This window comes from Fringilla coelebs (assembly GCF_963513975.1).
Source record: "Fringilla coelebs genome assembly, chromosome: 2".
NCBI classification, from domain to species: Eukaryota; Metazoa; Chordata; class Aves; order Passeriformes; family Fringillidae; genus Fringilla; species Fringilla coelebs.
The window spans coordinates 112877153-112904190 of NC_140029.1; the positions used below are offsets into that span (position 1 = coordinate 112877153).

At 44.6% G+C, this 27038-nt stretch overlaps 3 protein-coding genes across 5 annotated transcripts in view; 2 read left to right on the forward strand and 1 right to left on the reverse strand.

Annotated features, from left to right (window-relative positions):
* The window catches only part of GABRR3 (gamma-aminobutyric acid type A receptor subunit rho3), a 30227-nt gene extending 24787 nt beyond the window's left edge, over positions 1–5440 (forward strand). The window contains exons 7-9 of one of the 2 annotated variants that reach the window (XR_014616868.1): positions 858–1054; positions 1950–2992; positions 3777–5440. Coding sequence is in view for 1 of the 2 variants with exons in the window: in XM_084224012.1 (XP_084080138.1) it covers positions 858–1054; positions 1950–2252 (500 nt within the window). In the remaining variant the exon portion in view is untranslated. The other variant, XM_084224012.1, reaches the window with a different exon arrangement.
* A 404-nt stretch (positions 5441–5844) lies between these two features.
* Positions 5845–16766, forward strand: RIOX2 (ribosomal oxygenase 2). Of its 2 annotated transcripts, none has more exons than XM_084227022.1 (10): positions 5845–5932; positions 8393–8828; positions 9889–10008; positions 10493–10621; positions 11362–11465; positions 13271–13373; positions 13682–13847; positions 14242–14330; positions 15476–15586; positions 16524–16766. In XM_084227022.1, the coding sequence occupies exons 2-10, from the start codon at positions 8397–8399 to the stop codon at positions 16683–16685; spliced, it is 1416 nt and encodes a 471-aa protein (XP_084083148.1). In that variant the 5' UTR covers positions 5845–5932; positions 8393–8396; the 3' UTR covers positions 16686–16766. The 2 variants fall into 2 exon arrangements, with proteins under 2 accessions (XP_084083148.1, XP_084083149.1); XM_084227023.1 differs by having other exon boundaries at positions 16527–16766.
* Positions 16767–17356: 590 nt separating this feature from the next.
* Positions 17357–27038, reverse strand: part of CRYBG3 (crystallin beta-gamma domain containing 3) — a gene marked incomplete at its 5' end in the record, with an annotated part of 82055 nt that continues 72373 nt past the window's right edge. The window contains 5 exons of the mRNA XM_084201073.1: positions 17357–19071; positions 19572–19731; positions 19990–20148; positions 21384–21507; positions 24774–24913. Of these exons, the coding sequence (XP_084057199.1) occupies positions 18983–19071; positions 19572–19731; positions 19990–20148; positions 21384–21507; positions 24774–24913 (672 nt within the window). The 3' untranslated portion in view covers positions 17357–18982. The remainder of the gene's footprint in view (positions 19072–19571; positions 19732–19989; positions 20149–21383; positions 21508–24773; positions 24914–27038) is intronic.

Here is a 27038-nt window from a genome sequence, read left to right on the forward strand (position 1 = left end):
ACAAAGTTTAATAAGCCTAGCTCCTTGGCCTAGAGTATATGTACATTAAATAAATTGATTTCCTCTTATATGGTGTATTTCAAGCTCCATCCTTCAAACAAAAAAAGCTACACCGAGGTAGGGGGAAAATTCTTGTATGTTCCAGTGGACTTGAACTGGTGTAGAACTGGAGAAGGGCTGCAGCTGACCGTGCTGTCTCACAGATGTCAAGATGTTTTTACTTCCAGAGTTACACTGATTTCTTTAAAAGCAGAGCCTGAGTTAGGTGTTGGGTTTTTTTCCTGAGCTGGAGCAAACAAAAAAGAGATGAACAGCTGATGTAAGAGCAGAGATTGAAAAGATGAGGGTGAAAGTCTGGTCACACTGAGGCAAACAATATTTTTTTCTTAGTTTCAGTGGCTGTAGCATTTTTATGCTAGATTGTTTTTAGAGAGCTGTGGAGTTATGACAGGAACATAGAGGCTGATATTTGTTCTGAAGTACAATTTGAGGAAGGGTTGGGAGGGAAAATGATTCTTTAGTGATTTTTCTGGACAAGAAAATAGTGGCAGACCTGGCTCTGGGAAGTGAAGAATGACCCCAGCTTTCACCTGTGTGTGGCAGTGCCCAAAGCTGCCACAGAAATGTGTTCCTTATGCTGCTCAGTGCCCATTCTGAGCAGAGAGATGATTTAGTGCTCTCAGTATTGTGTGTGATGGGTCCTTCATGGTTCACTCCACTTCTCAGAGCCTGTGTGAGGGAGTTAAAGGAGGTGTCAATCACACTCCCTCACAAAGCTCTACTGTCCAAGCTGTGGTGATGAGCTAAACAGAACCAGCTGGCCAGAACTGCGATAACCTCTCTTTTCTCTCTGGCAGGTATAACTACAGTGCTGACAATGTCCACCATCATGACAGGAGTAAGTGCCTCAATGCCTCAAGTGTCTTACATAAAGGCTGTGGATGTGTATTTATGGATCAGCTTCCTTTTTGTCTTCCTGTCAGTCATCGAGTATGCAGCGGTGAACTATCTCACCACAATTGAAGAGAGAAAACAACTCAAAAAAAGGGGCAAGGTACAACCCTCTGTGTTTTGTTGCCTTCTGAAAGCATCATGCAAGCCACAGAACAGTCCTGGTACACCACTGTGATAACAGAGCAGTAACAATCTCTGTCTCCATTCTGTATCTCACTTTTTTTTTTCACTTGGGTGAAGGAGACAAAGTGTCCTCTCTGAGACCCTGAAAGGTTTGTGCTTTTTCTCCTTTACCTTGTGGCAAAGGTTAGGGATATTTTTTTTGCCCCTCAGAGGAATATAACCTTCCTTCTATTTTCAAATACCTATCAATCAAGCTATTTCCCTGTCTCTGAAATAGACCTCAGCATGCCCTCATATGATATTCCTCCCTGTTTCCTGGATTTTTTTTGTCCCAAGACTAGATGAATGACAAGGTAATTTTGAGAAAAGTGTGCCTGAAGCAGAAATAGTCACAAGTTAAACATCTGCTTTCTGTGAAAGCTCTCACTTAAAACCTTTGCTTGAAGAATATCCCCACTGTAAACTCATTTGCTGGAATATCATGAGGGCAGGAGCACAGAAAGAACGCATATGTTGCTCACATGATTGGATAATCCCATGAAAAACCTGCTCCCAGAAATGTTTGAAGTAATTTCCCACAACTCCAGCAACACAGACCTACAGGAGAGAGATTCCTCTATTTCAGAAGCTGAGGCACGAATTGCCAGCCAGCAGCTGGCAATGATCAGGCAGACAAGGGTGTTTTATGACATTTGATGACTTTTCCTTGCTCATGTCCCGCCCAGAGGGGCAGGCCCCACAGAGAGCCATACTGTGGGATAGCCCTGTTCTCCACATGCTCAACACTGAGGGGAGAGCTTTCTTTATCTTCTGGTTTATTCATTTATGATTTGCCATAATGGCTCCTGCTAGTAACTCTCCTTTGTTGCCAGGCTTCAGGAATGTACAGCATGGACGCAGTGCAAGCGATGGCTTTCGACGGCTGCTACCACGACACGGATGAGGACATGGACCTGAGTCCCTTCCCAGAGCCCTGTGAGGAGAATGAGACCAGGGCAAGTCAAACCAACATCTCCAATGCTGACACACCTCGCCTGAAGAGGAAGAGATCTCTGAAGGGAAATGTGGGCAGGATTATTTTGCAGAACAATCATGTTATTGACACGTATTCCAGGATTATATTTCCCAGCGTATATATTGTGTTCAACTTTTTTTACTGGGGTTTGTACATATGAGCAAAAATGCTTATAAGCTAGACTTCATTTTGTGTATGAGGGTTGCATCATACTCTACAAATAATGCAACAGTAGTAGAGGAAAATGTTACAATTTTCCAAAAGAGACTTCTTCATCAAACCTGGGCTGGTTTGGTCAGCAGCAAAACTCTTAATGAAAACCTCTCACATGTCTGGGCTCTTTTCTAACTGGACTATGCAGAGCTTCACCGGGGTGATCCCATGCTCAGGCTCCACTGCAGTAGCACGGGAGCTGTGTGCTCACTAAGAGAGCCCTTTGTCACCCCCCTGAACAGACAGCAGCTCCTACCTGAGCTATTGCCCTGTCTGTGTCTGCACTCCAACCCTTCCTCTCAAATCAGCCTCTCTGTTCCTCACCTGTGCTCCATTTTGGTTGGCAGTCGGCACCAACGGCTTTGGGACAGCCTTGGGATAGCTCCTGTCCACATCTCCTTCCTGCATTCCAATTTTCCTGGGTAACCCCTGTGCACCTCAGCAGCCTCTGCCCTCGGATGGGAACCAGGGGGAAAATGATGGCTTAGCAGTGCAGTAGGGACCAGCAGGAAGCCAGGCTGACGGGGCTTTGTAGATTGTGCATCAGCAACACTTCAAGAAAAGCCTTCACCCTCGTCAGCTGTCCGTGACGCTCCACGGGACCTCTGTTTTGAAGAATCTGGCTCACCAGTCTCTGAGGCAGCACAGGAACAACAGAGGTCCCAGACCCTTGCAGCCACTTCCCAGGTGGATGAGCAGCATGCCCAGCATGAGCTGTGTCCTTCACAAGTCACCCACACACCTCTGCCTCACCTTGACCTGCTATAATCCCCTGCTTCCTGCAGAACCTTTGGCTTAGAGACACAGGCTTTGAGACAGAGATTTTAGACAATTTTGTCAAGAGAACAAACCAACCACGCCTTTGGTTCTTCTGCTTTCTGTTGCACGTGAACTTGGGGTTTTGCCTCCCTCCCTCTCGCTTCGGCTTTTGAGATTGAATGTTCCAGTGAGGAGAAGCTGCATCTGCCCCTCGCAGCAGTGATCCCCAGCATAGTTCCAGGAAATAAAAGGAAACAGCTGTGCCAAAACAGAGACACATACAGGAAACCTGTCAGTCTCAGATGAATCCTGCATGGAAATATCCTTAGGATCAGGCTAAGGAGGCTGAATTAAGGATGTTCAGGGATAAACACAGAAAGTTTTCACAGATCCAGAAAAGAATCAAGATTACTTTTGTAACTTTCCTAAATAAGGAGCGTTTTCCACTAATTTTTTGGGTTTGTCTGTCATTTAATGAGCTGAGTTTATATTTACAAATTCAGATCAAAATGATCAATTTGAAGTTCAAAATTATTATTTGGTGACAAAAAGTGTCACAAGGTAAATGCTTGGTCAAGTTTATTGGTCAAGGAAGTGGGAATAAATTTAGAAGCCTAAGCCACTCTCTGGTTTCTTTATTTACTTTATTTACTTACTTTTTTTTTTTCTTGTTCAATTTACTTATTTTCTTGCTTCCATCTTGTTTGTTCAGAGCATGGTGACATCTCTTAACGTTTTCAAAGAGCTGCATTTGTGAAGCTCCCAGTTCCAGAGCCAGAGAAGTGGTGACATGGTGCCTGCTGAGTGACTGAAATCTCACAGAGTGAGTGGGACAGATCGCTGCCAACCAAATGTATCAGAGCTGAGACAGCTTTGATACTTTTCCAGGAAATCCTGTCATGGAAAGCAGAACCATACCAGGAATGACAATGCTGGGAATGCAAAGCCAAAGGACACACAGGCTTTGGCAACAGTAACAGCACACCAGACCTCAAGTTGAGCAGATGTATAGTGTAGCTGTATATAAAAATACACCATCACAGCCTTGCTCCTGCACTGCCATTATGAGGCATCCTGCACAGATGTTCCAGATTGCCTGAGAAGATCCCATCCAGTTGCTCCAGATGTGTAATGTTCTAAACTTTTCACACGAACTAATATAACATCATTGTTTTCACATATTTATCTGCCCTTCAAGAAGTATTTGTTGTGTAGCCACCAGTGAAGCCTCAGCCTCCAATGGAGAAAAGACTCCAAATCAGTTCCCTTTTCTAAATTCTTTGCAGGATTTGCAGCAGCAGAAGCCCTGCAGCATAGCATGCCTGAGCCCTGTGTAGGCTGCAGCAAACTGGTCCTCACATGGAGACATGGAGGAAAAGATATTCCTGCCTGCATTTACCTTCCAGGCACATCTGTACAGGTGCTGGAGAGCTGCAGAGCTTGCTTTTGGTGGAGAAAGCTGTTGTTACTTTCACGTGTGAATGAAACCATTGGCCAGGGGTTCTCCCCACCCAGAGTACTGGGCAGGGACACCTTTCATTAAACCAGAATGCTCAGACCTGTCCCTGAACACTTCCAGGGATGGGATATGCACAGCTTCACCTGTGCCAGGGGCTTGCCAACCTCACAGTAAAGAATTTTTCTTTTCTAATATCCAATCTAGTCCTCCCCTCTTTCAGTTTGAAGCCATTCCCCCTTGTCCTGTCACTACATGCTCTTGCAAATGATGATGATATTTAACTGCATGCTTTTACAGTAAAGCTTGTAATTTTTATTTTCTTAATAACATGGATGATATCAGGATAAATTATGCTTTAAAAAAACTATTGCTTGTACACATAGTAAAAGATAACAAACAGTATTTCAACAAACTATTTTTTGTCTAGAGGGTGCTAGAGGGCTGGCTAAGCTCCCATGACCCTGCAAAATGTGTGTTAACTTCCTCATGGGTATGGTAAGAAATACTTTCAGTCAATTTGTCTCTGCAGACCAGCACGGAAGTCTTTTAAAAGGTACTCATGAGTATTTCCCATTCCTACTGGTGTTGTAGCCAGTCCCATGCATGGGTTTTAGATCCCACAATATTTACTGCGAGTTAAAGCACCACAGGCATGATGTAAATACATACTTAGTGAGTATTCATCCCGATGGCACTCAGGCAGTTATGCTGAGGGTACTTTGTGGATTTTTGAAGAAGAAATAACAGCTTGTCATGATTTCTGTCATCAGTTGAGGTGCAGGATGTGGCCTCACTATTTTTAACACCTGCTGCTACACCCATCTGTAATAAGAAAACATCCTGTGGGTGTTAGCGTAGGTGATGCAAACTTTTAAGTCCGGACAACTTCATTCTTAAAGGTTTTATAGTTCTTCAAACTATCAGTACACAAGAATAAAGCTTTAGCAAAGCCTACCTAACATCATCTTCTGATGTCATTAGCCAATATAAACTAAACCATTAACAGGCCTCTTTAGTAAAAGTAATTAAAAATACTTCGAGAAGTTTTCATGTGCTCGGTAAGGAGTCTGAAGATTTCTTTGAGGGAGCTTCAGAGGGACTCTGGAACAGGATTTGGGTCCAGGAAAAGATTGCACAGCTAAAGCCCAGACACTGTTGTCTGTACGAATCAAAATTTAATCCTCCGAATAACTTCAGCGGAGCCACCGTTGCGTTCCCGTCGGTACACACACAGGAACAACACGGGAGCAGCGCCGCATTTCCTCCTGGCCGCCCGGAAGCGTCTCCTCCCGTGACACCCAGCGCGGCAGCGACCGCCCCCCGCTTCCAGCGGGCACATCCTGCGGCGGGGGGACGGCCCGACCGCTCCGGGCCCCGCCGCCATCCCCTCCCTCCCTCCCGCCCGCAGGGTGAGTGCGGGGCTGCGGGAAGGGGAGGGAAGGAAGGAAGGGGAGGGGTGGCGGCCGGGCTGCGTGTCCCCGGAGCCGCCGTGTCCGCCTGTGTTCCCGCCGCTTCCCACGGAGTTGCCGGGCCACCGAGAACACGTGTTGTGTCCCTGTGCGAGTGACACTGGCGACGCTGGTGACAACAGCTGTCCCCGAGCGAGGCGGGAGCGGGCGCCTTCTGCTGCTCCGTTCTTGCTCCAGCCCTGCCGAGAAGGACCCGGGGCTGTGGGGAGGCGAAGAACGGGACCGGAGCCGGCCATGCGCGCTCGCAGCGCACGGATCGTGTCCGGGATCGTGTGCTGGGCTGCACCCAAAGCAGCGTGGCCCCGAGGGAGGGAGGGAGGGGATCCTGCTCCGTGAGCCCCCACCCGGAGAGCTGCACCCAGCTCCGGGGTCCCCAGCACGGGAAGGTCCGGGAGCTGTTGGAGCGAATCCAGGGGATGCCACCAAAATGATCAGAGAGCTGCAGCACCTCTGCTGTGAACGCAGGCTGAGAGGGCTGGGCTGGTTCAGCAGGCACTCCAGGGATATTTTTGCAGCCTTTCAGTACTTAAATGCTGTAAGAGAGACAGAGAAAGGACTTTTTACCAGGGCCTGTAGCAACAGGACAGGGGTGAATGGTTTTACATGGTAAGGGGGTAGGTTTAGATTAGATATAAGGGACGATTTTTTCTGGTGAGGGTAGTGAGGCCCTGACGGCTTGCACAAAGAAGTTGTGGCTGCCCCATCCCTGGAGGTGTTGAAGGCCAGGTTGAATAAGGCTTTGACCAAATGGATCGAGTGGGATGTCCCTGCCCATGGCAGGGGGTTTGTGCCAGGTGATCTCTTCCAGCCCAAACCAGTCCTTGGTTTGCAGTTGTAATAAATAACAAAGCACTAGAGAGAAGCACATGGTGTAAATGAAGCTGAGTTCTGTGAACAGTACCGATGTGAATTTAACTTCATTAGATCAATCTGAGTGAGCTGAGAGGTTGAAATGATGGCTTTAGGTCTGCAATTCAAAACCATCAATTCAGGGTTGGTTGCATTTGTGTTCCTGACATGGGGGAGCGCCAGTTTTAGATCCTAGTGCCAGCACCATCCTCAGATCTTGCTGCCAACCAGGGACTACTTTTCAGTCTTTCATTTTTTTAAGCATTCCTTTGCCTCATGTAGGACAGTGGCTTCCTGCAGCTGGGAATGTCCATCCTGCTGGGAAGGTGATGATGTGAATTCCCTCCTGCTGAACTGAGGTGACTGCAGGTTACTGTTGAGGAACAAGCTGCTCCAGGAGCTGCTGATGAAGCATTGCCCAGGAGCTGGGAGATCAGCAGGGTGTCCTGCTGCACAGGAGAACTTCCTGCTGCTTGGAAATACCACCCACAACTGGAGTTTAGGTTTCAGGATAAGGGATCTGTGCAGGCAAAATCATCTCAGTACATTGATAGTGTTTGCTTTTGGGAGTAAAGGTGCCATTTTACTCGGCAGTGAAAGCATCAGCATGTTCTGACTCCCCATGGGTTGGCTTCTCAGACTCGCTCAGACGTGCCCAGAGTCACTCTGGGTTTGGCCAGCCCAGAGCTGGCTGCCAGGCTCTGCTGCTCCAGGGCTTGGGGCTGGCTCATCCTCAGGATGCTTAGCTCAGCTCCCCAGGCAGGCTGCTGCTGCTGCTCTGGGGGAGGGAATGCTGGAGCAGACTCCAGGCAAGTCTGTCAGCACTGCTAACTCAATTTGTGCCTTGACTTTCCTGAGAACTTGGCAGCTAAACCATTTGTGAATTGACTTTTTTATTCTTGTATAATCCTACACAACATACTGTGGAAAAACAAAGTAAATTACTTTCAGCTTTAAAATTAAATATCTGTACTTGTATAAGAGAATTATTTGTATTCTACATAAACCACAAAGTTTGACAGCTTGGCAGAAATCAAAGCAGAATCTTGGCATTTTGGTTTTTAAAGTGGTACGTTTTACAAGTTTTAAGCTTGTAGATTTAGTAATTACATATCAACAGAAAGGCCTAACAATGTTCCTTCTTTTGTAAACTGTTACTGTTGAAGGAAGTGTAATAAGAATACCAGTTTCTGATCCTGCCTCCTCTCTCCACCTTGCTCTGCATATTGCCATTCAATCTCTTAAAGATGAGTTGATTTTTTTTTTTTAATTATTTGCAGCTCTTGCTACATGTCCACTTGCCCACAAGGTTCTTTGTGTGGGTGGGTTCCTGCATTGGTAGTCATCCATTGGGTTCCATCATGTGTTCTTTAGTATAAACTCAGCTGTGGGGTGTGAGCTGCTGGGAGTGATTAGTGAGCCCCTGGAATCACAGCTGTTCCCAATATACTGTGATATCCCCCTGGGTAGGGCAAGAGCTGCTGCCCTGGGTCTGGGATCTCTCGAGGCTGTGTTTTGCTGATTGTTCTGGGTTTCTCTCCCCTCGGACAGCAAGATGCCCAAGAAAGGAGGGAAGATTGCAGATGTGGCAAAGGAAACACAGGCTCAGTGCAAAAAGCCCAAGTTGGACACAGCTGCTTCTCCATCAGTCCTGAGTTTTGAGAGCCCAGACAGCCTCTTCAGGAGCCTGATCTCTCCCATCGAGGAAGAGGAGTTTTTCAGGGACTACTGGGAGCAGAAGCCACTGCTTGTTCAGAGAAATGATGTCCTGGTGGCTGCTTACTACCAGTCTCTGTTCCAGCTGTCCCACTTGAAGGAGCTGTGCAGCCAGGGCCTGTACTATGGCCGAGATGTGAATGTCTGCAGGTGTGTCAATGGCAAAAAGAAGGTTTTAAATAAAGAAGGTAGAGTGAATTACATGCAGCTGAAGAAGGATTTTGACCAGAAGAAGGCAACAATACAGTTTCATCAACCTCAGAGATTTAAGGTGGGATTGTTTAATTGTAATTAATGCAATTAATGCTTGCTTTATAATGTGGTGTGGCTTTTGCTGAGTGTCACTAGACATGGCTTCATATCTGTCCCCAGGGAAGGTTGGCATTGATGACCTGCTGGAATCTTTACATGAACTGTATTAAAACACAGTTTATACTTCTGCACTGCTCATCATGTTTCAGTGCTCTGCAGTTAGAGCAAACTCTGATTCATGCTATAATGTTTTTCTGTAATATTAAGTGTGCTTTTTAAATGCATATATGATGATTAGGCATCTGTGCTTAAATTAGCTCTTCTTCCCCACTTTTTCCTTGTGCAAAGAGGGTTTTTTATACTACTGCCCTTTAATCAAGGATGAGTTGTGAAACCATGTTAAGTACTTCCAGGACACTCCACCATTCTTGCCAATGGATTAGCATTGCATTGCACCATGGAAGTGACCCCCCATTTTAGCTGAGTGTCCTCAGTCTTTGTGTATGGGAAGGAGACAGTGGTGCTGCACTGTTGTAAAGGACTTGGATACTTGTAGGGACTTTGATTTAGGCAGTCCTTTTTGTCCCAAGGTGTCAGCACAGTCTAAGGCCTAAATAAGGACCCAAATACACAGCTGAGTCCCACTTGAGTAGTGTCACTGCTCTCTATTGTTGGCATATCCTGATGTTTCCCTGTCACTTGCTGGGAATGAATGAGTAAACTTTGTGCTTGAGTATAAACAATTGGAGTCACTTGTAAAATGTGTCTAATTTTTGTGTTACTCTCTGTTTGATGAGATGAGGGTGGTTTATTCTGTTTAGGCTCATTTTTGCCTGGTTTTGCAGCCTGAAGTTGGTACAGGGAAGAGAGGAAACATCTGTGTTCTGTTGAGGCACCAAGAGTTTTTGGCTTACCCATTACTTTCATGGCAGATCTTCTTTGCTTGCCTTGAGGAGAAGCTGCTTCCCAGGCTGTGTGTTCCTGTGGGGATGTGACCATTCTTCCCCAGTGATGGACTGGTGGCAGCCAGGCTTGCCCGAGCTCTTCAGTACTAACAGGATTTTTTTTTTTTTTAATAGGAGGAGCTGTGGAAGATTCAGGAGAAGCTGGAGTGTTACTTTGGGTCTCTGGTGGGCTCCAATGTTTACATCACTCCCCAGGGGTCTCAGGGCCTTCCCCCTCACTACGATGATGTTGAGGTAGGACAACACCTCCTTGTCTGTGTCACTATTTGTGGGCTCCTGGCAGTGGTTTTCCACTAAAAACTTATTTGCAAGTGTTTCCTTATATGTTTTTGTACTAATAGTAATGGCTAAGTTTAAGTGACTGGAGAGGGACAGGGATTTTGAAATTCAGGATAAAACAGATCACACTTCACAACTCTTCTCTCTGTTGTCTCTAAATAAAATACAAGAATTTAGTTCAAATGTAAATTTCTGCATTTAGATATCCACAAGGTGATGTGAAAGGAATTGTATTTGCTGTGCTGTGGAGTAGCTGAGGGCAGGGAAGGGGAAAACCTGTATTTTTCAGAAAAGCAACCTCTGCCACTATTTCTGTCTCTGGTTCTGGCTTGGTTCCACAGTCAGAGGATAAATTAAAATACCTGATGAGCTGGATGTGTGAGGGGCAGCAGGGCTTCCTTAGGCCCCCCAGAAAATTTGGATTCATGGTCTTTTACAGGTGTTCATCCTCCAGCTGGAAGGAGAGAAGCACTGGCGGCTCTACAAACCAACGGTGCCTTTGGCTCGGGAGTACAACGTTGAGCCAGAAGAGAGGATTGGGAGTCCCACACATGAATTCATACTAAAGGTATTGTAATCTTATTGCTTCAGGTGGGCTGGGCTGTGGTAGCAAGAAAAGTAATCATGCTTGGTAGTCTCTTAGAAGTAGCTGATGTGACCAAGTTTAAGGACCATAAGGTTAAAATGGAATCAGATTTCATCATTGTTGCTTTATGAACTTTCTCTTTGTGCTGGTGTTTATAGGACAAGCCATGAGTAAACTGATTTTTCCTTTGTGGAGGCAATTTCATGTGCTTTGCACTTCTTTCTTGTCTCAACTTCCCCAATCTCTATTATTCTCTGTAGAGATATTTAATTTACATAGGTGAGAAGATAAGGGAGGAGGAACGTTCTACTTGTTTTTTTAAGTGTTTTAACCAAAATTTTCAGACTATTTGACTCATCTTGTGAAACGCTGGCCTTTTGATATGATCTGACCAAATTCCCAGGCACTGAATTACCAGCAGATTCATATTAGCTGATTCTTTGTCCCCTTCCTGCAGCTCAGCAGGACTGTGCATGTTCTATTGTGTTAAAAGCTCGTGTTTGCAGACAGGTGTAGAGCAAATATTGACAGTAGGTTGGAAAGTTTGAGGTGTTGGACTTCAGGCATAGAGTGCTTTATGTTATTAAAGTGTACATTGGAGAATTGCTCAGTTTTGTGTTTTTAAAGAATATATATTGTCTGCTCAGAGTTATTTTCTCTGGACTACAGTAAGGTTTGACCAAGTGGCCTAAATGTATCAATTCTCGTTCATTTTCCTTCAGCCAGGTGACTTACTGTACTTCCCAAGAGGGACTATTCACCAGGCCGACACTCCTCATGGGATCTCCTATTCAACACATGTGACCATCAGCACCTACCAAAACAAGTAATTCCTCTTTATTTCTTGTTTCGTATGGCTTTCCTCTGCCAGATGTTGTATGTGAGTAGTACAGACCTGAAGCTGGTGTTTCAAAGAAGTGATACCCTGTTTCTTAAAAAAATAACCTTATAATGAGCTCTGCTTGAGTCTTTCCTGTGTTCATCTCGTTCAGCCCTTGTGTGGTTTGTTTTCCTGTGGGTATCACAGGGATAGGACATGTCAGCTTCCCCCCAGAGGTGTGGTGACATGGAATATAGGTAGATACCCCAGTATTACATAGGTGCCCTGCTGTTAGGGACAGAATTTAAGTGTTGAAGTAGGAGTAATTGAAGTTCTGGGGTTTGGGAGAAGGAGGGGAGTGAGACCATTATTATTTGAAGCAGCCTCTTTGCCAGGTTTTCAAGCAGCAAGCTTGATTGCTTTTTAATTGCTTTATTTATTATTTACCAGCTGGAGACTTTAATGTGGAAGATAATGTTACATCTGCAAACTCACTGTTGTCTTTAAAAAAACCCCTCACCAGTGGCTGAAGTTGCTTTTCATATCATAATCCAGATAAAGAACCATGGATTATTCCTTTCATCAGGTTTTCTCCTGTATTTGATGGTCACCCACACCTCTTCAGACAAATTCTTCCATGCTAATATTCTCTGCTAATCTGTGTTTTTCATTTTTTTGACCCCATGCATGAGAGTCAGATTTTTTTTTTTTTTTTTTTTTTTTTGACCAGGTCAGGTCCTGGTCCTCTCTGTTGAAACATTGTTATCACACAGGTGAAAATGCTGCTGCTACCACCTTATCAGCTCTCAGGTGCTGGGCTTGGAGTTATTGGCCTGACTTAGGAATTGGGAAGGATTTCTGTTAGCTGAAAAACAGGGCAGAAGAAGTCTGGGCATATTTTAGATAACTGTGAGACCAGCTGTGCTGCTGTGGAAGGCCAGGGTGTGAGTGCTGCTGGTCACTCTTCCTGTGGCCAGCAAAGTTTGTCCAGCTGGATCTGTATGGATTTATTAGCCAAGCAGTGCTGGGAAGCCAAGGATTCAGCTCCTTGTAATGGGATTGCTGGAGATCTGCAGCCATGTGGGGAGTCAGTGCAGTTTCTCCACGGCTGCACCAGCCCAGGGCCAGTCCAGTGCGTGACTTGTCAGGAGCACATTCCCTGGGGATGTCTGCCATGGCTGAGCAGAGAGCAGCAAAAGCTTCAAGACTGCTCTTCTTCCAAAGTTAAAAAGTGGAATCATCATCCATTAAGGTTATTGGCAATGAAGTGTAAGAGCCTTCCTCTGGCCCTGCTGTCAGCAAGTGTAGGTAAAATAAGCAGCAGTCCTTGTGTTTTGATTTGGCTTATAGATGGAAGTATGATGTGGAAACATTTCCTTGGAAAGTTGAATAGAATTTGAAAATAGCTGTGGAGATGGCACTTGCAGGTATTTTTAGGCACCAGGACAAATGGGGCAATGTCTGTTGAAGCAGAGTTTGTCTGGACCAGATCCCAGCAGGCAGAAGGGTGTGCACGTGTGGTGCAGGGCAGTTTGGAAAAGCAGTGGGTAGCTGAAGGCATTTGCTGGCAGATAGAAATTGGGGGCAAGAGAAGCACTAAGAAGTAGATGTCCAATTCCTTTTATTGGCCAGAGTTCTTTCTTCCCACTGGGTGGCAGACAATGAATCATTTGAGTAGACATGATCAAAAAAACCAAGGAGACTATAATAATTGTTCTATATATTAACACTAGCTAGGAATAAAAAGTAGGATGTGTGTTTTGTTTCAGTGAACTATTTCAGTAATGTTTTTTCTTCTTCCTGTCCTTCAGCTCTTGGGGAGATTTCTTATTGGATGCAATTCCTGGCCTGGTGTTTGATACAGCAAAAGAGGACGTGGCACTAAGGACAAGCATTCCAAGGCAACTGCTCATGGTTAGTGTAGGTGGAACACAGGGAATAATGGTGCATCCAGGTGATCTGTCAGGCAGAAGAAGTTCTGTCAGGCCAAGCTTCTCAATCTTTAGGTCAGTAAAGCTGTGAATTGTTGTGGAACTTCCTTATGGTGGTCCTGTCCTGCTGCTTCAGCTTTGGCATGCGAACAGCTTGTGGGGAATGTGTGAAAGAAACAAAGGTTGGTTTGGGACTGAGCAAAGATAAAAGAGGAGTGTCCAGATTTTCACTGCTTTGCTGCACTGCTTTAGGCCTGGTCTGTTCATCTTGAATCCTTTGTGGATGTTTAGCAGGTGAACACAGCTGACTGCACCAAAAAGCTGAGCAGCCTTCTGAGAAGGCTTGCAGACAGTCTGGAGAACTCCAGGGAGCTGAGATCATCTGACATGAAGAAGGATTTCATCACGCACCGGTTGCCACCGTGCTTGGGATGTGACTCTGATCCTTTGACTCCAGGTAGAGTTTGAACTTCCCAAAACTGGCTGATGTGATGGTGGTGCCTGAGTCTGCCTCTTAAAACTTGTAGCATTTCAGGGCAGGCCGAGATCACAGTCTAGGCCCAGCTTTGTGTGGTGCTTGGCTCTGTGTGTGTTTGCACACCTCTCTTCGTCAGTTCCCAGGGTCTGGTAGAAGAGATGACCTATTTCCCTTAGACTGAAATTAAGGTTATCCTAGAATTAAAAAAATCTTTCTCATTTCTCTTTCAAACACAAGTTTGAGTACTCATGGCTGTGGAAACACAGGTTAACAAAAAAATCTTGTCACAGGAGAATGGGTAGTGCACAGGGGGGTTAAATTTGTATCATGTCTGGTTTTCTTCCTTTTCTAAGGGAGAATTTATTCTTCTTAGGTGGGAAATTGCCAAAAATAGATAGCAAAATCAGACTGCAATTTAGAGACCACGCTATCATCACTGTGGAACCAGAGCAAGAGAATGCTGTAAGTATAAGAAGCCCCTCTTGTATGCCTGGGATGGGGAGTGGGATGGGAGGCACGTGACTTGTTCTGTTGTGCTAAAAGGGTTGTATAGTTCTGCTTGGTTGGATCCTGCATCCCATTATTGCTGTTAGGAGATCCTGGGGCTGTTTGCTGAGCACATTCCAGCCTTCTGGAGGGAGGTACAGAATTATATTGTCTGTGATTCTGCATGGCTTTTATCTGAATCACGTGGAGTAGGTCATTACAGTAGCTAAAATGGCCTCTACAGCTCTGGATAATATAATTAAAAAAAAAATTCTTTGAATTTAAGAACATGAAGAAGTTATAAAATTAGGATTCTTGAAGAGAAGGAAATCTCTTGGTTGCATTTAGTCTTCACTACTGAGTTATCTCTGTACCTGAGTGGGTGGCAGTGGCACTTGTCAATTGTATTACAACATAGATATTGGCATTTTGCATCATTTTGTGTCTGCTGCTCATCTGTGAGGGTTTATTAGTATGAAATTATAGAAGTGTTCTTTTATCATCTTAATTTTTAAAAAAATGGGGGAGGGGAAACACAGAGGATGGATTATTGTGTAAAAGGTTTTTTGGGGTTTTTTTGGTGGTTGCTTGTTTGTTTGTTTGTTTTCTTTATGAGTGGAATGTGTTCCTCCAAAAAAAAAAAAACCAAACCAGAACTTTCTGATTTTTCTCCTCCATTTTATTTGTGTTCATATTGCTGTGAGACTGTGTAGGGTTTGGAAACTTTTTTTCCAATTTTTTTGCAACTGATTTGCACAACCTTGACCAAAGATTGATAATGGGCATGTGATTTTTACAAGACAGATCAGTCTCAGACTGGCAATTTATTGATGCACACCTGTTCATTAAGACTTTTAAGAGAGGTGCCTAAAATGGCCTGTTTTCTACACAGCATTAGTCCTGTGACACCAGCAGGGTCAGTTTTAAGGCAGAAAGTTGTAAATAAGTTTTCAGAGGTGTTTTGGAGAGTCCCTTCTTGCTGTGGGAGTTGGCTCTTGGGTCATTCAGTTGAGAAGGTGACTTGCTTTCCTTGCTGTAACAGTGGCCTCTGGAATTAAGGAGCTGGCACTGGAGTGAGGTGTGAGGATCACTGTGACCATTTTCTTCCTGCTGTCTTTTAGGATGAAATTCGCAGGGAGATGGTGTATGTGTATCATTCCTTAAAGAACAGGAGAGAAACTCACATGATGGGGACAGAGGATGACACCACCAGTGAGGATGGCCTGGCACAGGTTTGTTCCTGCAAACACACCCCAGAATTTATCTTGCCACTGTGGGTTTGGCTGTGTTCTTCAGCACACAGAATTTTTTAGCCCATTCCCAGAGTACCAGGATGAGCTGAAGCTGCAACACAGGCAGTGAATAGTAGAACTAAGTAATGTGATCTCATGCTTAATTAAACATTTGAGCTGCTAATGGGATATCTTGTGCATGCCCTGTGGCCCAGTTAGCAAAGCTGCTGGAGCAACTAAAAGCTTCTCTTACTTGTGTGTCCTTCAGCAGGTCCTGTTGGAGGCTGCTGCAGATGTAGCATACATTCCATTTCTGTCATGTTAAACCTGTGTTAGCTCCTGTATGCACTGAACACCCTGTGTAGGGCTGCTCACTTCAGCCTGGAGCAGGTCAGCACTGGGAGTAAAGAACTCACTCTTCTAAAATATAATTTAGGTCTGTACACCTCCACCAAAGAGGCAAATCTCACTGTTCCTTTAGAGCTGAGGCTGGACACTGGTACCTGAGCTGCACATACATATCCCAGGATATTCCTTCCTGCCATTAAAAAAGAGTTTGGGAATGAAGGTCCTCTGTGCTTCTGTGCCCAGACTGCATGTGTCAGGTAGAAATAAAGCTCTGTGACCTTGCTAAAAGAATGGGTAGGGTTAAGCAAGAGGGTAAATTTAACATTATTTTTTTTCTTCTGTGTGGAAACCACAGCAGGATGTCACATGTGCCATAAACATCCCTACCTTGTAAAATGTGCTACAGCATGGAAGAGTTACCTCTAAGTAAAATAGCTCTGGATAAAACTCAAGCTTTTGGGAGCTTTTTTTGGAGTGTGCTGTGGGAATTGAGCACATTCCTGCTGCTCCCTCCCCACAGCCTCACACACTGGTGTGTAATGAAGTCACTGCACTTTGCTGAGGGGTTTTTCTGTCTCCTTTTCCCCAGCAGACTCACGGGCTGCGGTTCCCTTTGTCATACTTGGATGCACTGAAGCAGATCTGGAGTAGCAGCACTGTTACTGTTAAAGAGCTTAACCTTACCTCAGATGCAGAGAAAGAAAACCTTGCCTTGTCACTCTGGACTGAATGTCTGATTGAAGTTCTTTGATGCTTTTGTGAATGAGCTGCTCCTGGCTATTAGGCATCTCTTGAGACCAAGGTTTATTAAATTAGTTTTTTTTAAAATCCATCCAGCCTCTGGTTTGTGGTGCTAACAAAGCATTGCAATATCTTGGCTACTTTCTGGTGCCAAATTTTAGCTGTTATTCCACACTTCTGGGAAACTGGGCATGGGGAAAAACAGGTAAGTGAGGCACAGCTCCAGGTCTGTGGCTGGATGAAGTCACTCCTCAGTACACCCCCAGTGCTGTGGTGTCCCCTTCCCTCTGGAGAGCTGCTGGGATGTGGAGGACATCTAAAGTTATACAGGAAACAGGCTCCAAAACCTTGGGCATAAAACATTAACTTGTTTTTTATATTTGTAAAGTTCATCAGCAGGAAAATCTGTTTGATTGCCCTGACAGAACAAAAGCTTCCTGGTAAAAGCTGCGTGTGCTGCTCCCATGAGGGAAGCCTTTGCCCAAGAAAACCCCTTTTCTCTTTCAGCACCAATTTCAAGTGAAAGTAACCCAAAAGCCTGTAGCTGGAATTTATATCCTCAATATTCTCTTGAGTGGGTTTTGATGAGTCTGGTGCAGTCACTTTAATGCTTCACTGAGTTTTAATATGCAATCTCATGTAACAACACAGCCCCATAGTCAATACGCTTATCCCCCTTTTTTGGCCATTGGAAAAGAAATATTTTTCAGGAATGTGCTCAACATCTGCTGGAAACTATTATTTAGTTTGTTTAAAAAGAATCCAACCAGCAAAATGTTTCTTCTGAAAAGTTTTATACAGTTAAAATATACATGCTTTAGCATTTTACATTCAAGGTCTCTTAAGTACAAAAGCCTGCTTTACTTTGTTATGTAACACTGAGACAGACACCAAGTATGATTTAAGTCATTCTTCATTTAAAAAACTACAACTTTTTACACAGGCTTTTAAATTTTCATATGGAAAGTCACATGCAGAACACTTGATGTACTGACTTATATGGAAAAAAGCTTAACAAGTGCTTTAGTTGAAAAAATATATACATACATTTGAGGATCTTACTCAAACAGCAGATTTATGATAATTTTAGAATGTAAAATAGTAAGTGCAAGTAGATTTTTTTAAATAGTACTATATAGAACTCCATTTCATACAAAAATAGACATCCATATATTTTATTTCTATGGCAAACTTAGAGTTACGTCTTTGTTTGGGGATGATCCTGTTTGAGTGCCCAGCTGGCATAGCTTTTGGAATCTCAAATATCTGTCTTCAGCTAACCTGAACTCTTTAAGTAGTCCTAGAAATACATACCCTGAATGTACAAATGCTGGAAAAAATATATTTTCAATGAAGATTAATTTAGTGCTGCTGAAGCCAGGGAGCTGAGGGACTCCTCTTCCACGTCAGGTGTTCACAGCCTTCCAAGAGGCTGTGGTTGAGCCAGGAAAAACTTTTCAAGCACCACCTGCAGTCAGTGAGGTCTGGCTCTGTTGGAGCAATAGCTGTGGTTGCATAGTGTGGAAATGGAGGAGAGCCCTGGCACTCCAAGCTCTGACCATCAGCTGTCCTTGGTGCCACAGTGACCCTGATGTCCCCACGCTGCTCTGGGACCATGAAGCCAGCCCTGGAGTGCAGGCTGCTGGCACCTTTGGAAATACATGCCAAGGTGAGTTGGTTTTGGTGCTGTTGAAAGCAGAGAAGACAAAGGCTTACCAGTATCACTTAGGGGGTGAAAGGCCCCTGTATTGCCTCATTTCACATGCTGAGCTGGAATTCCAGTTCAAAGGTGTCTTTATGAACAAAATAAATTGCATTTTAATGAGAGACATGATTCAGGATCGCTTGGAGCCTAAACAGTTTCACTTGGGACATAAAAGCCCAACTCAAGTTCCTTGAAGCTCATCAGTGCATTCACTCCTCAGTGAGCTTCTAGCAGTGTGAGAGGAAGGTAAAGACAGCATTTTTGAAGAGCCTTTCCCCTCTTATCTCTTGCACTTCCCATGCTGAAGAACCTCTGCCTGCTTTTTTGCATTTACCTTTCATACTTCAGAGGAAGAGTAACAGTGACACTCACAGGAACAGACTCTGCAGAATCAGCTTCCCTGCAGAGACACTGGATCAACCTCCCATCTTCCAGATTTGTGCAAAATTCAGTTCTTTTAGGAGCTGGTGCTTGGCATGAAGCAAAATAGAGAGGAGTTGCTCATTACGGATCCAGTGGTGTGTGACTTCAGTAGTTGGGGTTTTTTTTCCCCTCTACACGTTTGTAGCCCACAAAACGTCCAGCTATGGGGTGGATTTTACTCACAATATTTCAATATCCCATTTCTGTGAAGGTCTGTTTTCTATTGGCTGATTCATAATGATGTGATTCTTGTCATAGTAATTTCCTCCTTAAAGACAAAAGAAAGTCATGAAGGAAAAGCTTTTGAAAGAAATACTCATAAAAATTAAACACAATCTTTGAGAAGTGTGACTAAATAGGAAAACCAGCTGAAAAATAGGAATTCCATGAGGTAGGGAGCTGGTTTCTGCAACTGAGCAATGACAATTTTACCCAGCCTTTTTTCAACTCCTTTTCTCTTTCTGAGCTATTCAGTGGTTGATTGTCCTTCACCACTCTGTCTTCCTTGCTATCTGCACTGTTTTAACTCCCCAAAGCACAACAGTTGATCTGATAAAAATAAACATCTGAAATCAGAAGAGAAAGATTCCTCCCTGCCCTGCTGTTTCTTGTCCCTCTGTCAAGCAACTGGATGGGAAAGGTAGGATTCAGTTTCTGATCTTAATCGGAAAAAAAAAAGGCAAAAAAAAAAGCTGGACTATGGAAGTTAACCTTAATCAAAAAACACATGTAAAACCTGTGAGCTTGAGAGTTTTTGTTTTTAAATACCTTTAATATCAAGCACCAGTTGCTCACTGAGGTATGAACTGATGGTTCCATCCTTGTTGAATCTCCACTTTTGCCTGTCCCTCCCATGTTCTGTCCAGAGGGCGACTTTGGCTCCAGGCAGGTCTCTGCCCCCAATGACATCCAGACAGGTATTGTTGGCCTAAGAAACAAGGAGAGCAGTGAGATCCAGGCCACAGAGCCTCAGTTTTGTGCCTGATTCTTCTCAGGCACTGAGCATATGGCAGTAAATCACGGGAAGCAAGCCAAGAACAGATTATTCAACACCCGACCAGCTGCTTGATCAAAGGTGGTGGTCTTTGTTACTTCATTTTTTTAATGTTAAACCATCAGCTTTCTTTAAAATATTAATAACAGACCATCACGGGCACCATTAGTAGAAAACCACTCTGAAACTCACCTTGGACTTGAGGAGCCCTCGGCAGTAGTGCCAGAGCTGGGAATCGCTGCGGCTGCGCGGGGCCGCGCACACCGAGGTCGCCCGGATGTCTGCCAGGCTCCCAGCCACGCTCAGGTACTTGCCCTGGGCCCTGTTCCTCACCCTCAGGTACACTGCTGGCTGCAAGGGGGTGAGGGAGGAGATTGACAACACAGAGATCATAAAAACTGATGTGAGAGGGCCTCCCCTCCACCATCCTTCCCTCCATCAGTCTTCTAAAGTTCAATTTTCGTTCTCAGCTGAGGACGTTCAGTAAATTTTTGGTTGGAAACCAACGTGCATGTGAAGCACAGTAAGTGTTTTTTCACATGCAGATGGGCAGCTATAAACAGCGATAGGTCTTTTTTCAAAGAATGTAATTATGGCTATAGAACTAATTCCTGTGATCTGCAAATATGCCTGGTTCAGCACATTTCACTCGTTCCAAGGGCAGTAAAGGGGCTGTACTCCATGAGCTTTTAATTCTTGGGACACAAAACTTACTGAGTTACATATCCAGCAACTTCAGCCCTCACTAACTGGAATATATGGCAGAGAGATACACCACTGCTTTTGAACATACATGGAAAACAGGGCACTGACCTGGTATCCCTGTTTATTGGTTTACTCAAAAAAAAAAAAGGATTTTGCAGGGCTACTGCAGAGTTCAAGCATTTGCTCTGTTATTCACTAATTTCAGTGCAAATAAATAGCAGGGGGTTACAAAGGCCAGCTCTGTTGGAACCCCAACTCCAGCACAGCTTTTATTCTGGGAGCTTTACATCTTTATTTTCCATATTAAAACAAACCCTGAGATACAGACAATAAGGCCTCTCTCCCACCAAGCATCCATAAACAAAACTTGTATCAGTACAGTGTTTAGTTACTCTTTGTGGTTTAGAGACCTGAATCTTTGAATGAGACTGAAATTGGATTTACCTGGGGTGAGACAGAGAGGGAAAACCTGATGAGAACTGCATGAGCTTTGCCTCTTTTGGAAATCCAGGCTACAGCACAATAAAATTTGCTCTTGTTTCCATTTATGTTAATTATGAAACAAGCCAGTGTGGAATTGGTTTCCTCATTATATTGTTATATGGCAAAAATGTAAAAATAGAGCATCCACAGAACATGCAATTCAGAAAAACAAAACTTGGCACCAAGAAACTGGAAATTATTTCCCTTTAGGAACCTAACAAACACAGATCTCAATAACTGCTACAAGAGGCATTTTTTGCTTCAGCAATCTTCAGTGGGTCCTTCTGGCTGTCATCATTAGGCCTGATTTAAGGAGTACAACACACCCCAATGTGCTGACACCTGTGCACAAACCCCTGTCCATAAAAGCCCTTTTTCCTCGCCCAGTCTTACAGTACCTGCTTCACAGCACGAAGGGAGCCAATCGCTTTCCAGCCACTGTGTTCACTCCAGTTTGAAATCTCCCCGGGCTCCAGCAGAATCTGCTTGCCTAAAAAATTGCATCCCTCGTAGGCAATCCACCTGGATACACAAAACAGAACATGAAAGGGCATTTGTTATCCACAGCAAAACTAAACTGTGCCCTTGGAAGCCCCCAAAGCTCTCCACAGTGATGCCTCTTTTTGTGTGCTGCAAAATGCCATCCATCTCAGTAGGATGACTACCTTCTGTTGAAATTCAGACCTGTTTTCTGTCTGCCTAAAATTTATACACTACACTTCCCATCTCCCCTCTCCCCTTACGTTTTTGCCCCCCACAAAAAGGAGAACCTCTGCATGAGCTCAGATGAGAATAAGGCTGGTTTCAGCAGGCCTGTGTTAGGAAACTAGGGAGCCACACTTGCAGCTCAACTTTGCCTGGTTCTGCACATTAATTATAAGAGGATCTCATCTCATGTTTTTGTTACAGTTAAAGCTTTTTATACAATTCCACTTGTCTGAAAACACATTACAGGTATTCACTCCAAACCCCACATCCTGCTGCAGCAGATTTTCCTGTCATGAATACACCACGCACATGGCTGAGTCCTGTAACACCCAGTTAAAGCAGTGGCTCATACAGATCCCTTGTTATCTGGGCATCTGCTCAGTAAATGCTGCTCACAAAGGCAGCCTCAGGAGCACAGATCCCTTCTGTTTGTATCAATAGCACATTGCTGTGTGGGCACTGACTCCTGAATGCCTGACTCATTAACTCTTCTGAGCACAAAGCAAGTCCTGGTTTCCCAGGTTACCTGTTGTACAGGTCAGCTGCCAAGAACATGAGGGATGGCTGTGCTCTGAGTCAGTGAGAAAACACCCACTGCCTCACAGCACCTGGAATTGCTTTTGCCCGGTGCCCACAACTCAGAGACAGCCCTGCTCAGGCCTCCATGGAGGCTCAACTGTTCCAGCTGTGAGCTGCCTGGCAATGAGGCTGGGTCCCTGTTACTTCAAACAAAGTCCACACCTTCTGACTAACAGGTATTCAGGGCAGCCTGAGCCCCCGTGTCTTCCTTGTACTTGGAACACATTCCTGGCTTTTTTCCCCTTGCGATGGCTTCTGTCAAGTCACTGAAAATTCACTGTTAACATTACTCTTGGAGCATGAACAGTCTCATGTGGAATGCAGTTTCAAAGCAAACATTTATAGGGAACAGAGGGGAAAGACTGATAGAGTGATCACCATCTGAAGCCAAGCCGAGCTCCTGGCATTCAGTGACACAGGCAGAACCCATCTCTGCTCTCACACAGCCTGTGCCACCTCTCCCACACCTCTGAGAACCCCAGCACCCTTTGCAAAGGAAGATTCCAGATTTGTGCCTTACTGAGGTGGCCAGCTGGCTCAGGAAGGAGCCTTTTACCTAAGCCTAGCAGCAAGATGCCATAGGAGTATTTACATGAATCTTAGCTATTTGCCCAAAGCTGACAGCAGGCTTTGGGACCAGGAGCCAACAAAACCTCTAAGTCTGCCTTCCTGAACTCTGAATCCCAGATAAGGCAAACAAACCCTCCAGGGCATCCCACAATCACCTGACACCCTCAGCCTTTAGGCTTCCTGTGTGCTGTGTGGCATGGGGACAGGCTGTGGAAGTCTCCTGTTAAATACTGATATACTTTACTTAGCAGGTGTGGTGTTCTGTGGCTAACACAGCACATGGTGCAATGAAAATGACACAGGAAAACCACGGAAAATCAACACTAAAAATCAACACACCAGAAATGTCTTGCACAGTTCAACTCAGCTCAGACTTCCCCTCAGTGATTTTTACTTTGCTTTAAGTGAAGCTGTGCAACACAATTTTTCACAATTCAGAAGAGATTTTTATGCTTCACCAGCTCAGGAAAAAACCTATAATACAAGCATGAAGTGTTTGAAACAAGTATTAGTGCAAGATGAGCTTCCTCAGTAGTGTACAGACACAAAGAAGATGACCAGAGGGCACTAGAACTGAAACCCAAGTGCACAGGCAAGACAAATTTGCACACATGCTTAGAGCAAAAAGCATAATTTTAGCTATGGATAATTTTTCATTATCAAAGTTGTGAGAATTTTTACTAATAAAACCCTTTTGAAAAGGGCACACCCCTTTTCAAAAAACATATTTTACCTTACACTTTGTTTTTTTTTTTTTGGCCAACTTAGGTTTTGCAAACTTTGATGGGAAAGCCTAACAAAGGCAAAGGGAGAAATGCAAAGGGCCAGAGCAAAGGCTGAGTGTAACCCAGCCATGGGCAAGGAATGTTGCAGCGCCCATTGGTGTTGAGCTGCTGCTTTGCAAAGAGCATTGACCAGAGTCTGAAGTGGGGGAGCCTGCAGAGCTGTGTTACACCATCCTTGGGAAAATCTTTACTCTCTTTCCTAGGAAGCATCAAAAAAATCTCAGAGGAAACCCAGCATTTCTGCCCAGAACCTATCCCAGAGACGGGGAGGCACCTAACCTGGCTTGGATACCCAAAAATGAACAGAAAGATGCAGGAGGGGCTGGCCTGTTGCATTCTCCTGTGCCTTCTTGCCACGTGGTCCCAAAGCCATCACCCTTCCTTCAGCCAACTGCTGGGGCAAAGAGATTGAATTTCCAGACAACACACACTTCTGCATTTTCAGCAAAGGTTCAGGCTGGAAGTAGCACAAAATTTGTGAACTGGCAAAGCTCTGTGGGGAAGCTTATGTTCACTATTCTCTCAAGAAAATTACAGCCTTGCCCATGTGGAAAAGGTGGGGAAAGGTCAAACATAAACATAGGAAATGTGCGTCCCATTAGGAGAACAGCAGTTTCCAGCCACTCTCAGTTGCAGGATGAGACTCTGCAAGTTATTTGTTGCTGCTGTGGGTGTGGAGGCTGAAAACCTGGCTGAAAACAGAACACTTGGGAGCTCTTCCAAAAGGTGAAAGGGAGAGATGTGGAAGAGGTGAGGTCACTGCTGCAGATGTAAAATGTTTTCACAGAAGAACCTGGGTGTACATTCACGCTCCTGGAGAAGGGTTACACTAATAATAGAAGCAAATAACTGCTCCAGCTGTCAGATCCACCCTGAGCTCCTCTCAGAAGCTGCTGCTTCTCTGGCAGCCAGTCAGCACATCAAGCTTCCCTGAGCCACTGCAGTAGTTTAAATCACTGCAGTTTATAGCTGGCATTTTACAGCCTGTTAATAAAGGCACTCCAAGTTTACACTACCTGCGTTGTAAAGTCTGTGCCTCAGAATAGAAGTTAAGAATGTAAACCATCCTATGAACAAGGCAATAATCATGAGAACATGTTAGCTCCTACAGTGCAAAACTGAGAGGGGTATTTCTTCCATACTTACAATCCACTTCTCACCCACACAGACTGGGTGTAAAAATGAAGGTCCTCGTTCAAAACAGAATTGACTGCTTCACTGAAGTGCAGCTCTCTGCCCTTGCAGCATTCCAGGCTGAACAGACTGATGGAAGGCTCAGCAAAAACCTGGGGAAGAAGGAAGGAGGAAAAAAAAGCACAAAGTTTTAGTGGGAATAGTTAGTACAATTTAGTTGTTAGATATGATGCACACATTGACCCACTTCAGCTGAATTTCCTACAATGCTTCTGGGTTAGCTTGTGCCCCCTCAGCAAATGTAACAACAAGGGAAAGCCCCACAGCACACAGAGCTGAAACAAACTGCATTTATCAGTGGCTTTGTCTCACTGACACAGGCCAGGCACAGAAAGTCACCAAGTGATGCAGAGGCCTCTGTTTGGAAAAACTCATTTTGATCTGATTTGTATCATCAGGGCCTTGATTGCTTTTCAAAAATCCACTTTATTTACTTATTGATGGAACATGCACCTAAAATAGTGAGTCAAATCAAAGTCTACTGTTCACAGACTTCAATTAGCTATAGTTCATTGCAAACATTTTAAGTAGCTACAAATTGTAAAAGGTCAGAAATGTCAACTAAAAGGTTCTCAATGTTTTTAGCAGACATTCCTATTTTTCTTTCTGTCAGTCTTGAAGGAAAAGCATAATAAGTCAATTCTATAATCTCGTGTAGAATTGAAACATTTTTCACTTAATGCCCTTTTCTACAGCTGACAGATTGCCTATGAAAGCAAATAAAAAGATCAGTTTGCATAAAAATGTGGTGCAGCTATAAGGCCAGCAGAAAAACAGAGGAAGCAGATTTAAATACACAGATTCTGTGCCCTAGTACAAGGAATACTTGTACAATGCTTCAGCATTTTTAACTTAAAACCAGAAGCAAAGTACCTGCAGTTTACATCTGGAAAGGAAGTGGGAACAGGTCTGACTAACTCAGCGAGCTGCCTCTCCAGGAAAGGCACCTTCTTTTAGGAGATGTTACCCTGAGATAGCTGGCTCAGGCAAAATCTGGGATTTCTCTTGCAGCAAAGACATGGCCTCAGGTGAAAGAAATGAAACAAAATCTTGAATTAAAGTTGACACAGGCACTGAGCAATTAAGGGAAATTAATTTTCATGTTTGAAGAGGCACATGGAGTGTAGGCAAGTGTCTCTGAAAAGCTCAGGGGTGTGTCAGGACATATGAATTTGCTTGACACTGACTCAGTGTAGTTGGTATGCAGCTGGTTGGTCAGATTCTGCCTTCCTGTGCCAGCCAGTGCAGGGACAGCCCAAGTCAAGCAACACTGCAGGGATAGAGAGCTCACTGAGACATTTTGAAGAACAGCTTGGGATCATCCACTCAGAGAGATTTTTAAATCCTACTGTTCTCCCAAAATCTAATGTTACACGCCAGAAAGGGATCAAAACCTGTAATGTTTTTATTTTGGAATGCCAGCTCTTCCCAAGTGCCTTCTGCTGGATGGGGTGGATCCAATTCACAGTGGGTGGCTAAAGGCTCGCTTTGAAAGCCAGAGCAGCAGGGCTAGTGCAGACAACTACTCCTGAAGTTGCTTTGCTCAACCAGGCAGAATCATCACACTCCTGTCTGCAAGAGCCCTGGCACTGCCTTTCACCTGAGTGGACACCAGAAGTCTTGTCCAGAACAGGCCCAACAATTTTCACAAGCGCATTTCTGGCCGTGAGAAACACCATTTGGCATCTGTGGTGCAGGACATTACTGCCCAAACCTAAATATTGATCCTGCTGTTGCAAGACTGAGGATGTTAACAGACAAGGCTGCTGCACCAGATGGACAAGTCACCCGAGTCACCCGACCCAGGATATCCACTGATACACCCGGAACCACAACAGCAAACTGCTGGAGTCAATTCAAGCGATTCCAGCTCTGCTGTGGTTGTGACTGAGAGCTCTGAGAACTCCCTGTCCAGCTGCTCAGGGTCCCTGACACACACACCACTGATGGCTCTGATCCCTCTGTCCCAGGGGGACCTCAGCTGAGATGCAGTGACCTTGCAGGCACAAAGTCCAGAAAGAAACCAGACTGCTGTGCCAAGCCTTGAGCTCTCCTGTTCCACAGCCATATATAGAGCACTGCACTGATTCCTCACCTTCTGTATTCCCTTCTAGGCCAACAGCTGGCAGCAGTGACTTGGGCCTGGCTTTTTTCTCTGACTTTGTTTTCACAGCTCCATGGAAACTGGGAACATTGAAAAACAAGGTTTGGGGCTAT

Excerpts from the sequence above, each read along its gene's own strand:
- RIOX2 (XM_084227022.1), top strand. The coding sequence starts at position 8,397 with ATGCCCAAGAAAGGAGGGAAGATTGCAGATGTGGCAAAGGAAACACAG. Across the intron at positions 8,829-9,888 it reads ATCAACCTCAGAGATTTAAG|GAGGAGCTGTGGAAGATTCA; the intron begins GTGGGATTGTTT and ends TTTTTTTAATAG. Across the intron at positions 15,587-16,523 it reads GTGAGGATGGCCTGGCACAG|CAGACTCACGGGCTGCGGTT; the intron begins GTTTGTTCCTGC and ends CCTTTTCCCCAG.